Below are 13,725 nucleotides of genomic sequence, written 5' to 3' on the forward strand. Positions count from 1 at the left end.
GGGATTTTTTGGTTCAATCCACGTTTTTTGGTGACTTTGATAATCATCTCTTGTGAAGACAAATGCATCCTCACGACCTTGGAGACTGTCAAGATATGGAATATGGTCGAATGCCATTGATTGAGCGTCGGGGAATTCGGTTTTCGGCCATCGGAGGTGGTATGTGGTGTTGAGTTAGTTCTGGTTGGTTTTGGGGACTACAATGCATATCTTCATCCCCTTCACCATCTTCATCATCGGTTACCTCTGCATTATTAGCTGGTTCATCGCCATCACTCTCTGATGTATCCATATAACTTGGACAATCAGCGCCATATAAGAAAGGCCTCCTCCTACACGATAAAAAGCATATGCTAAATTTCAAATTCACAAATATATATATATATATATATATATATTAATTATATATATTAATTATTTAGCATCTAGGTGATTAACCTACACATATTGATTATGAGCATGGTGTGGAGAATGATCAACTCCACCAAACTGAGAGGTCTGCATTTTTCATCCGCAAGTTGGTACCACCGGGCGAGTTTTGATAATAATCGGACCGAATCGGGAATTATTATAATAATCGCCTCCACCGAACCGAGAGTTCCGATAATAATGAGTTGCTCCACTAAATTGAGATGACCGCCTAATATTACTCATATCGGTCTATAACCCCTACAAAGATTTAAAAATGGTTATTTACCAATACATACAATAAACACGTGCTACTGCACAAAATAATAATATAAGAATGCATATTTACCAAGTTTGATTAAATTATTGGGTAAGATTTTCCAGCGGCACCTGACTACTCAAAATACCCCCGTAAGAACTAAAATCTCCATACGTGTTAGCTTGACTGGGCTGTTGTTGCGGGGCCTCTCTGGGTATCTTTTCAACATACATCTCTAGAACATTAAGGGCGACTAAATGTTTTAATTCTTCTGGCGCATTCAAATAATCCCTTAAAGAATCATCATCATTGATATAATGCCTACCATAAAGCACTATACCATTGGAAACCGATTGTGGATATCCGCTCGTTATAGAGATTTCATGCTCATCCGGACTAACCTTCATTTTTTCATATATGTAAGTGACTAGTGATTCATAAGACATTTCAAGTGGACATTTAACATGAACGTTTGGTCTTTTATTGTAACGAACTGTACTATTGTCATCAAGGATAATACCATTCCAATGTATTGAAACCTTAACTGGTGGAATATCTTGAGCCATTTTTTGTATGACTTAAGATAGGTTTTTTTGAATGAGTTAAGAGACTTAAACTTATGAAATGGATGAGTTTTTACCTCGTCCAACATTCTTCTTAAATAGATTCATATTCACCCCTATTGCGCACAAGAACATTGCGTAATATGAATTTAATTCAAATAAACGGTCAAAAATTCAGCATTGTGTTGTCCAATCGGTCCTTTAGGTGTCATAAAAAAGCCGAAATTGGCATGCATGATGTGTTGTCAAATCATGTCCTATTGCGCACAAGAACATTGCGTAATATAAATTTAATTCAAATAAACGGTAAAAAAATTCAAGCATTGTGTTGTCCAATCTGGTCCTTTAGGTGTCATAAAAAAGCTGAAATTGGCATGCATGATGTGTTGTCAAATCATGTCCTATTGCGCACAAGAACATTGCGTAATATGAATTTAATTCAAATAAACGGTCAAAAATTCAGCATTGTGTTGTCCAATCGGTCCTTTAGTGTGTCATAAAAAAGCTGAAATTGGCATGCATGATGTGTTGTCAAATCATGTCCTATTGCGCACAAGAACATTGCGTAATATGAATTTAATTCAAATAAACGGTCAAAAAATGCAGTACTATATATAACATGATTGACAAACAACTAGTATTCACTTTAAAACGAGTTATCATGACATTCTACAACCAATTTGGAAATCTTGATTCTATTACATGTTTTACCCAAAAAATATTTGAAGCAATGGGTAGGACGGGAACTAGATGATGATGATTTTCATTACTCAAATAACCCTAACAAAAGATTCAATCAAGAATACAATAAAACAATGAGAGAGGAATGGAATTGGCGTGTTAGGGAGGCTGAAGCACTAGAGCAAAAGTTAGCTTCAATAGGGCTTAAAGCCCAAAAAAACGTGCTATGTCAATGCCTCGCGGAACTCCACAAGAGTTTAATTTTGCTCTTAATCATTTTCGCGAAGAGAACAATCGGATGCAAATACGTTACCATAGGGTAGAATATGGTATACATGGTAGCACAAGATTTAGATCCAAGTGGGATTCGGACTGTGAAATGTCCGATGAAGATTAATATTTTTCTTATAATAAGGTAAGTAGGTAGGGTCATAAAGACCCCTCCCCCAGGGTACTTGGGGGTTTGCAACTATATAAGTAGCCCTTTCTTTTGTTATTAGACTGCACCATATTCAATGTCGAGCAGTAGAAACTCAGCTTGATCTTAACTCCTTCCAAAAGAACCAAATAGCAGTGATGATGAGAGTTCAAATCATAGCAGTTTTTCGATACCAGTGATTTCAAACTAGACGAGCTAAATCCACACCTTCTTTCAAAGCTATTTTCTCATGTTGAGCCTCTCTAATTTTAGCCTTCAGCAAATTTCGTTTTTTTTTTCGGAATCGGTGAGCAACACCTCCAAACCTTCAATTTTTTCTTCAGCTTTCACAAGCTTAAATTGCGAGTCCAACTTAGTGGTATCTCTAGAGATACGTGAAGTCACGGTATCTCTATCCAAAACTGGATTTTTAAACTTCGCCGCCACCGTTTTATCCACGTGAATGCTATCTTCCCACCGAAAGTATTTGCAACCACCCATATCCTATAAACATTACAAGAAAATCAGATTTTTAAAGTAAAATATATGGATAACGTGAAAAAAAAAAAAAAAAGTAAAAACACTTACTTCGGGCACTTTACAACGCCAAAAATGGCGACCCGGATTATCTTGGGTCTTTGATGTTTTTAGTTTACATTAATAACTGCATTCGCAAATATCGGGTTGTATAGCAAACATTGAAGTTTCAAAACTTTGAGACATGTTTTTGGAAGTGCAAAAGTGTGTTAAAAGGGTGAAGATGGAGAAAATGAAAGAGAAGAGAAAGAATAAAGGTTGGGTCGGGGGTTTTAGGGAAGGGTTTCACGCACAGATTCTGTGCGTGAAAGGACAAAATGTAAATGTACACTTTGGCCCTTTCACGCCAGTAACCGCGCGTGAAGCCTAGTTTGGCTTTTTTTTTTTTTTTTTTTTTAATGGATTAGTTTGGTTCCAATTTTTTTTTTTTTCTGGGTTACAAAAGTGCCGAACTCAATCCTAATGAGGTAGCGACCCTCTACTAATTAACGAGCATAGAGTAAATAAGAGATCTTTTCCAATCCAAAAACCGAAGACATTACCGAAGGCAAGAGATCTTTTCCATCATTTCTTTCTAACTTTGACACATCTAATCATAGATTTACCATGTATAAAATGATGGCAGCCAATTTAACATTTGGATTTCCTCTGCAAGGAACAGTTTTAAGTCCCGGATTAGACAGGAACCACAGACAGATGAAACATTAACAGAATTTTATAATCAAACTGATCGTTATGTCACTATCTGCTGACACATATACCTGAACTAATAACTATGAACATGCTCTTTCCCGTGCCTGCATAAAAAGCCAGTTGTGGACCAAAAATAAAAGGAAGTGACTTGGATAAAAAGAAATGAAGTACCATAGACAAATCTTTTTGTCGATAACCTCAGACCAAAATCGAATAGTTTTAATACGTAAAGACGGTTTGAGTGCTGTAAGATGTAAGACATTCGAGCATGATTTTGAATGGAAATTGTCTCACATAGTTACCCCCAAGTCTACAAATTAAATCAAGATGGGAGCGCTTGGAATTTCGGCAACTGTGTAGCAAGAGAACTGACCTTAATTTAGTGAAGGAAGCCAAGACTGAAGACTAATGGAAATGATCAACTCATAATTCATCAGTTGAAATAAGATAATTTGCAAAGGTTCTGGTAGTGTCATTTACCTACATAAAATAGCCATTCAGCACTTGATAATACTAGACAAACTGAAGAATTAGTCCCTGAGGCAACAAGCGAGGGTTGCTCAAGTTGTAAAGCCTCCGCATGTTTGGAAACTTTAGTCACTAAGAGACAAAAAGTGGCAAAATCCCCCATTCCCATCAGGAGAGGGGAGTTTCGAAGGGTGGGGTAGTAGAAAAGATTACCAGATTAAAGTATATACTAACTATGCCCCAATCCCAAACCAGTTGGGATTGGCTATATGAATCCTCTACATCCATTCCACACTATTCAGACCCATTCAGTTTCATTAGTCTGTATTTTATGGATTACCAAAACAAAGAACCAAAAAGAAAAAGGAATCAGTCCCTGAGTCACAGCACTTATGTTCAGAATAGAAGATTCATGAGTCTGGTAGACATAACTTACGTCATCAGATGCTCTTAGAATGTCCAGCATGAGATTTTAAGAAAACAGCTTTCTTGGTAGGTTACATTGGCTAGAAACAACAAGGGAAATCCAGGAAAAGAAATAAATAACACAGAAAGTAGATGCAACAAACACGGACAGTTGAGTAGGAAGTGAACCAACCAAGAACAAATAAATAGAGAAGCAAAAGAAGTACCTTGTCTTTTTTGGATAAATTAGAGAAGCAAAAGGAACATTTGCCCGGTCTCAGTTTAAACTAAATACAGACTATATAATCATTGTCGGGGAATAGGAATCAAGCTGTATCAAGATGAGCTGTTAATATTCAAGCTCAGCCAGATCAGATAAGCAAGCTCAAGCCTTTTTCTAAGAAACATGATATGGAAGTCAAAACTTAGCAGACACAGTTTCAGGAGGGAAATAAGAAAAGAAAAAACAAATAAATTGGAAGACCATTTCGCACAGTAGTAACATATGCCTGTATAAGGAAACTTCAAACAGAAGAAAGCACATGAATAGAGAGTCAAAAGCAGAATTAAAGAACTTTATGAAACACAAATAAACACAGACCAGACCTGTATGAGAAAATTAGGTACAGTCACGAAACCTTGTTTGTCAAGCTCCAAGGATCCATCATACTGTTGAAAATTTGGAAGAAACATTAATATCATCTATTAATCGAAGAGCAGTTTGGATGCATTATGCATTACAGAAAGCAGCCTGTTGCATCATGGAAGATCGTAGGAAATTTCTTGCTTACATGATCAATCTAGTATGGTAACAAGTGGTTGCCATGTATTTTCATATGAATTAATATATCTTAACACATTCATAAATCAAGTAAAATATTAATATAAAGATCAAAGGATAAGGTTCAAATAGAGGATTACTAGAGTTGAAATACAATCGAACAATTTAAATGAAATAAAAGTTATTTTCGAGATTAAAGTATTCATTCTTCAAACAAACAGCATGTCTAGTACCAATACATATATGTTGATCTTAATAATCCATGCCAGATTAGAAAAACAAAAATAAAGTAGATGCAACAGGTAATTTACTTTGTCAAATGCTTTTTGACATTGGGTGGATCCTGTTTCAAAAAATGGGCTATTTGATCGTTCCAATAGCTCCTAAAAAATGCATCAAACCACATGTGAAAACAGAAGAAAATGAAGTCGATCTAAGCTTTCAAACTCAGAAGGCAATTAGTATGTGTTAAATTTATCGAGTGTTGCAGCACAAAAAAACCTGAATGCCACCATCTTCACCAAAACGAAACTATGTCCACAGAAGAAGCAAGGTGTTCTGTGAAGTCAGATAATGACCGAAGTCTTGAGCAAGGCTGCAAATGTAATATGAGAAGATTTTGAACAATAACAAGCAGGGAAAAGTTTGCACTATAATAAACACGGATGTTTAGCTGTGACAACTAACCTCCCAAGTTTAAAATCAAAGTCTGCAGGAGTGTTTGAGTATACCTATAAGTGAAATTTAACAAGAAAACCAAATTATCAAGAGCAAAAAATACAAAAGACGCAGAAGATTCCTAGTGCCTAGAATTAAACAGTTAAATAGCAGTATATTATGTAAATGTAACCTCCCGATCTGCCTCAGCAATGTTGCCTTCCTCCATATTGCTGAATTCCAGGAAATGTGTTGGCCTGTGTTCCCCATTGTAGTACTCCCGAGGTGTACCTAACTTCACTCCGTACTTCATGCTAACAGTGTGCTTCACTCCCATAGTTGTAATTCCATGGACCATTATCAGGTATCATGTAAAAGCCAAGGAATCGGTCACTCAAGAGCATCTGGACCTTCTCGTAATGAGTCGGCAGGTAACCATGAGGGTTGCTTCTTGTATCATTATTAGCACGTGGCGTCAACTTATATGCAGTTAACAAACAAGACCCTGGTGTGAAACTGCATGTCAATATAATGCACTTGTCTCCATCCCAGTGTTTGTTGTTCTCCAGGATCCTAGCATGTGAAGTAACATCCTGCGGGGGGATAACTGAGGAAGCTCATTTGGTTGTGTGTGCATCCATCCCAAAGGCTCCAAGTCAGTGAGAAAATCATGCTCAGGAAGACCTGAAGTTAGGTGCACCTGTTGATGTGTCCCCCACTGTGGAGGCATTGCCATACACCGGATTTCTTTGACCTGCGGATTATCTGGTGGACTTACACCGTAGAAGTAACCAGCAATTTGTGTTCGTAGATCTGCAATGCAGATGAACTTCTTCAGAATATTTTTCGGCATGATGTAAGTATATCCTGTCTCCTTTATGTCCTTTGAATTTACATATATGTGGTTCACACGGAGATAGAGATTTGTGGCAGAAATTGCTCTGACACGCCAATCTGTTTTAGAGCCAAAGGCAGCTTGCTCATAGGGACTTGTTGTAGTAACAATCAATTCATCACCATGGACATTAGTGGTCTTTGTAGTAACAGCGGTCAGTTGACTTGCTTCCTTGGCCTGTTTCTCAATCTCAGCTATCTGTTGGCGCTGCTGCGATGGAGGAGTTATCTCAGCTCCAAGTATAATATCACGGATCTCAGACTGTGTCAATGCTGATGTGTTGACATTGTTCTTTTTTGCATAGTCTGAGAGAATGAGATCTCTAAGCGCTACCTCAACCTTCATCCACTGGTCATCTGTAAGTGAAGGCCAGATGTGGTGAGGCTCAGTGACGACCGACTTGTCAGGCTTGAGTAACATCTTAGCCTTTTCATTGTTTACGTGGAGTGCACGCAGGATGAGGATGAGCCTGGAGAATGCAGTGTAGGATGAAATGCTCTTCAACCAATCATCGTATATGTTGAACAGAAACATTTGTGGCTCCGTAGCCTTCAATATCTGATCACCAAATTTCTCTATCTTCAAACAAGCCTGGAATGGTAATTGCAGCTCACTTCCTTTGATAACAACATTCGGAAAATCGAGCAAGTGGACCTCCAATGGATCAAGCATTCCTTTCCGAGTCACAATAATTTGCTTTGGTTGTTCTTCAACAGGCAAAGACCTCACAAGCGCAGCCACTTCTTCGGCTGTTTTCCACTTGGCCAGCTGGCCAAGATGCTTTGGCCCTGCCCTCACACTTGTGTGAATGACCTTCAAAAACAGTTGACCTGTCCTAGGATTGAAAATGAAAATTGCACCATTTATGGGCTTTGTTGTCAGATTTCTCTCGAAGGTCTTGTGGATGGTCACACGATCCACATTTGTGTCATCAACAAACCATATCATTTGATTGCTGAAAATCTCTCCATAGTTTTGAGATGATAAATATGGTTCTGTGGGCTCTGAAGAATAAAGTTGCAACCCTTTCCTTATGCGTTCCCTCAGCACATAGAGTGCAGGATTTGACTTCATAATCTTGTTCATGGCTTGGGCAAGCAATGGCTTTGAACCAGGGAACCAGTTACCAAAGGCGGAATGCAAGTTGTAAGCAAGGTCAATTCCAATCATTACACCAGTAGGTGATGGATAAATAGACATGTTGTCTGTTGTGTAATCCATGAACTTTGCTCTTGTATAACGCTCAATATCATGAGAATCATAGTCACCCCATCGAAGTTGCACATCTATCCAGTATCTGTCACTAGCCTTCTGGTCAAACACATCCTTTGATTCAGCCACAAGACTAGGTTTTGACATTGGCCATTTATGCGCAGCAAAGAGGAGGATGTCAGCGCACGAGCTATTCATTTTGTAACTCTTTCTTGGATGAATTGTTTCCTTTTGTACAGTCTCAATTTCCAATGCATCCAACTCTTGATCCAAAACTTGGCAGAGATCCATGACAACACTCTCATGGATCTTCTGCAACAAATGTGCACGGAATATCTGTATCAAAGATATCTTGAGAGTTGGAATCTTCCCGTGCATAAATATCCCAGTAAGGTCCAGCTGTACTTGGAAACCAACATAGACATTTGCCCTATTTATGGTCGGCGACCACCAAAGAGTAAACCTGCGATTAGGGATTTGATTAAGCCCAGATCTTTGGGCATTAGTCAGTTTCTTGTACTTCATGGATTCCTCAAAACCTGAAGCTTTTTCCCAGAAAAGACCTTCCCAAGTAGGGAAATATGTTCCTTTGAATAATGTATGCTCAAGAATTCCTTCAACTCCTCCAAGGGCTTGAATAACATCAGCACGATAGTTATTCAGGTTCCACAGCTTCCCATCATGCCTCTGGTGTGTCCACCAGAATGGATTCTGCTTAAGAACTTGGTACTGTTTAAAATCTGTTCTCACTCTCCATCCTTTTTCATATGCAAGGGTGTGCCGATCCTTCTGGAACAATGTATTGATTCGAGGGCTTCCTGCCTTTTCAAAGCATACTCGGCCCAAACTCTCTGAGAGTCAATGAACTCACTCTCCCAAGGCTGTATGTATCGGTAGAGATTTGGGATCAATTATTCCTCTTCATGGCTCATTCCACTTCTGAAATGTGTCACGCCAACATCTGTTTGCTGACTATACCTAAGATCACTCTGTGGGATCAATAGGTGACCCATTGACAACATTCCAAGCCATCCAATTTCCTTTGGTGTGTAGAAAATAACAGGAGGAAACCTGCTGGGCATTTTTGAGTTCAAACCAATCTTAATACGGGTCTGTATCTTGTTTTCACATTTGACCAGCAGGTCCAGCAACTCTTGCGTATGAACTGTTGCTTCACGGAAATATGTCATAAGGCTGATAAGAGCAGTGTTCCATTTGTTAATGATCTTCGTGAACGTTGTAGAACCAGAGGACATGAGGATCTGCCTAACACGATTCTCAAACACCTTCAAGTGCTCGTCATCTACACGCAAGAAGGCAACAGCCGTTCGTTCCTTAGTCTGCTCATTTTGTAAATTCCAGACACCATCTCTTGTATTGCTGAATGCCTCTTGGGTCATTCTTATCTTAGGCAGTACCCGAACTTCAAACCCACACATGCTGAAGAGCAAGTTTGGATTATCTTTGCTATAAACAGAGACAAAGCTGTTTTCCCACTCCAAAGTAGCGATACTTCTAGGCAGTCGATTCTTCATGTCCCAGTAGACACTTCTCCCAAGATTAACATCATGCTTCATGAGCCTCATTCTTGCGTCCCTTGGCCAGCATTTCTTGTTGTTATAACCAACCATATTTTCATTGTTTGGATCAGGATGCTCAGTAAAATATCTTTGGATAAGGTCCCGAGCCTCTTCATGGGTGAAGCGAAATAGTATATGCACCTTGTCAATGTATCGAGAGTACAACCGGATTGGATGCCTTGTTTCCACTCTAGAGTCACTATAGGTTATGAACTCATTAGGCATCTGCGGTGGACCAGCAATTTCACTAGCTCGAGTTAAACCTAGGAGCAAAAGATCCAACACAAGCCCGTAGTACTGTGCAACAAATGAAGCTAACTGAAGTCCGCGTATCAGCCCGTATGAATTTGTATGGCTCATATCTTTGTAAGACAGTACGACATTGTTTTTTGAAGTGATATAATCAGCAACATGGTGATCCAGCACCAAACGCAGCAGCCTGTTCAGCATGGTCAAGTCAATCTTTTCAAAGAATTTCTCAAACTTGGTTTGCAGCATCACCACAGACTGTCCTTCACTGGTGTCCCATATGCCTTGTAAATTGTTTATCCCTTGACACCATTTATACACTAAGAGAGGTGGTGGCTCTGAATCAGCAGGCTTAATCCAATTTGGAAACAGATGGCGCTTATCACCTTCATACCATAGGTACTGATCCAGGTATGCATCAGTAATCTTCTCAAGTGGCTCAATCTCAAAAACAGGAATCAGGTAAGTACTGTACAAGTCCATAAACTCAATGCCAACTTCTTTGAAGGCACGCTGAGACAGCAGATGACGCTTAATACGTGATAATGCATCACCTGGATTATCATAAGCTTGCTCAATGAGGCCCAACTCTTCCCTTTGCTGCTGGTTTAACCTCACAGCCACACTGTAAGATTCTTTCAATCTCTCAAGTGCAAGGATAAGTAGCTTTGTGTCATGCTTGTATGACAATGGAGGGAATGGGATTGGAGAAAACTTCCTTGACTCCAACCAATGCACAGTGGTAGTAGACATGGCTACTGCTTCTTCTGGAGTAACATATGGACCGTCTTTCAAGTAGTTATGTTGCCGCTCCTGTTCAGTCTTCAGCCAAAGGCGAGTCAATCTTCCAAGGTTTTTTCGACAAACAGTCTTGTCAACAGTTGCTCCTCTTCTTATACGTTCACGGTTGTAGTGAGCAACATTTGTCCACCAATCAGCTTTGGATTTGACATAGCGAAGAATCATGTTCTCAATAGGGACAGGTAAACCAGGGACCTTCCAAGGAATATTTGCCTTCCAACAACGCCATGCTTCACTGAGATGCTGCAAGATGGTTCTTGCTTTATTTTGCTTGATCCCCTCTGGCATAGCATCAAGGACATCATGCATTACAGCAGCACGGAGCTCCAAATCAAAGTGGCTTTCAACACGTTGCTTTGTGACAGTTTTGGCCACCCCCTTAGAATGGCGACCCTCAAATTGCCTTGCCAGTAGATTTCCTAACCAACGTTCCAAAAGAGGTACTACGCCCCGAAGAAAGAATAACCACACCCTCCACATAGGTGCCCAGAAATCACAACCAGGACCTTTTCCAACCAGCCCAGTATTAAATCGATAATAGATCAAATGTTTCAGATCCTTGCACATCCGAATCTGCCTCATAAGCCTGTACTTGTAACGATACATACCCGTCAACTGACCAACATGCGAAAAAATGTATTGCAAGCCATCTGCCAACTGAAATGCATCAACGTTTCCCAGACGAAACTGGACATTGGCATCGACAACAAGCTTTGTCAAACGCAGAACTTCACGACACAGGTGGAAAGCATTTCCAAACCGGGATTTCTTACGTTCCTTTGTAGTTAGTGTCTTAATAGGCTTCAAATTAAAATTGTAATCAAGGTGAAGATAATCCAGGTTCTTCCTATGGATCAAGAGATTCAGCATATTATATCCCTGCTTGCAAACTTGAAGACCAGCTTCAACCCAATCAAGTTTTGTGGCTTGAAGTGAGCGCAAGAGATGCTTCTTCTTCTGGGACTTGGGAGGTCTATGATGCAACTCGTTCAATACAAAACTTTTCAACAACTTCTGATAACTGACGTGCACCTTGACAGGATATGATGAAGGACAATGCTCCTTAAACCAATCTGACACAAGGGGAATATCTTCAGCACGTCTTGTCCGACCAGATCTCATGTTAAATGGGTGTGGGGCAAATAAAAGGGAAATACCAGCAGCGGTAGTATCAGTATAGGTTGGAGTCTCAGTCAGCAATGGTTCCACGCCCTGAGGTAAGGTAACATCATCATCATCGTCATCCTCAGAAACTTTCTCTCGGCAGCCCTCAGTGACTATGGGATGTATAAGTGGATCATGATAAAAAGCAGGCAGATCGGGATCCTCTGATTTTATGCACATGATCATCGGAGTGTGATAAATGCCATGATTCACCTTTCTTGGCCTGTTGTTATAGAGGTGAGGGAAGGCAACTCTGTATTCTGTCCTAAGTGGTGACCTGATGATCAATTTGTTAATATCATTGAACTCATTCCAGTCTTCGTCTCCTTTCTCCATGTCACGATGCAAAGGTTCGAACTTTGGACCACCAGGTATGCACATGTTCAATGCTTTAGCGTCGAAAAAGGACTCCATATCAAACAAGTAGAAGTAATTCCGATCAGTCAGAGCGGAAAGCAACTGTCCAGCAAGGCGGTGAAGTGTTGACATTATAGGGAGGGACAAATTCCACTTGCGGTAACTAGGACCGTTAATAAGCTTTGTTTTCGCCAATGGCTTATGATCATAAAACCAGTTATAAACTGCAGAATCCTCTACTTCATCCAACTCCAACTGTATTGGCTCCAAAGGATCAACATCCAAAAGATTTTCCGCATAATCTAATGGAGGTTCCTCATCATCAAAAGGAGGAAAACGCATTCTCTTGAAATGTCGACGATCTCTCTTCTCCCTTCTCATCATGATCCACATTGTGCCCCACTGAGCCAAATATATCGGTTCAACAACCCTCGGGATCTCATTAACAAATGTAATAGCACCAGTAATGTGATAAAGGACTTTGACATCTCGAACCTGCTCCCACGGCATAGGCATGTTCTCAAGGAGTTTGTAAACAGCATGCGGGACAAACTTAAGAGCTCCAAGATACACACGTTTATCATGACGGTATTTTCTTGATGACATGTCCCCATGGTCCCTAATAATCTTCCTGACATGTTCAGGAGGCATATCCTCTTTTTGCGTTTCGACGAATCCAAACTTACGCTTATCACTGTAACGCTTCGAGTTAAGCTGCATCCACTTCCTAGCTTTCTCTTCATGTTGAGCCTCAGACGGCAAAACAGTATAACAGGGCGTTGTACCAGGAGGCATCATAGACGGTCCTGAACTGGTACCAGGTGGAGGATGCTGTAGGATTTGCACAGTATAACACGTAGCGGAAGACAAAAAACAATCCTAGACAGATCTATCACAAAGATGGTTTCAAGACAAACCTGTTAACGAGAGTCTTGATTCAAATAGTACGATGCATATCTTTGCTAGCAACTCTGTTATCAAAAGAACTCCCTGAGAAAGATTTCAAAGGAACAAGAAAAAAATATAACTTTCTTGTCAATGATTCAACAAAGTGTTTTTCGAAAACTTTCTATGAAACGTTTGCATTATATAGGGTCACCTATAACCCCTTTTCCTATTTGGTTAAGGGAATGATTTACTTGGGGTACAAGTTTTCAATAAACTTCATCTATATTAATTAGGTCTAAGGGATCTTTTCTTAATAACACGAGGCAAATTATGTAAGGAAATTTTCGCTTTACTGTGAACTCCTTTTTAGTTTTGGAGACTTTTTTCTTTAACGTGTTACCCAACAATTTCCATACAGTGAATCCAACTTGGAATTGGATTCAACTTTTCATTATATTTGTTTCTTAAATAAGTAAATATTAATTATGAGTATCACATACTACATTTTAATCCAGATATATTATTCAGTTTTCTATTCCAAAAATAGAAAACTTCAATTTATTCACAATATTAATAACCCTAGTATTGGGGTACGCGCATTGGGCATGTATCTCGTCTTAAGGAGTATAATTTTTTAAGAAAAAATTGTTAGTATTATTTTTGAGTTATATAACAAAATCTAAGAAAAAAATTAAAATCATGAAAATAA

General features: G+C 39.4%; 1 protein-coding gene across 1 annotated transcript; it reads right to left on the reverse strand.

Moving 5' to 3' along the window:
- Window positions 1–5,857: 5,857 nt before the first annotated feature.
- LOC132049612 (pre-mRNA-processing-splicing factor 8A-like) lies at window positions 5,858–12,947 on the reverse strand. The gene is given in 4 exon segments (XM_059440479.1): window positions 5,858–6,208; window positions 6,210–6,469; window positions 6,472–8,792; window positions 8,795–12,947. Coding segments are annotated over 4 exon segments (6,873 nt in total). The 5' UTR covers window positions 12,927–12,947; the 3' UTR covers window positions 5,858–6,048.
- Between the last annotated feature and the right edge of the window lie 778 nt (window positions 12,948–13,725).

This window comes from Lycium ferocissimum, chromosome 3 (genome assembly GCF_029784015.1).
Source record: "Lycium ferocissimum isolate CSIRO_LF1 chromosome 3, AGI_CSIRO_Lferr_CH_V1, whole genome shotgun sequence".
NCBI classification, from domain to species: Eukaryota; Viridiplantae; Streptophyta; class Magnoliopsida; order Solanales; family Solanaceae; genus Lycium; species Lycium ferocissimum.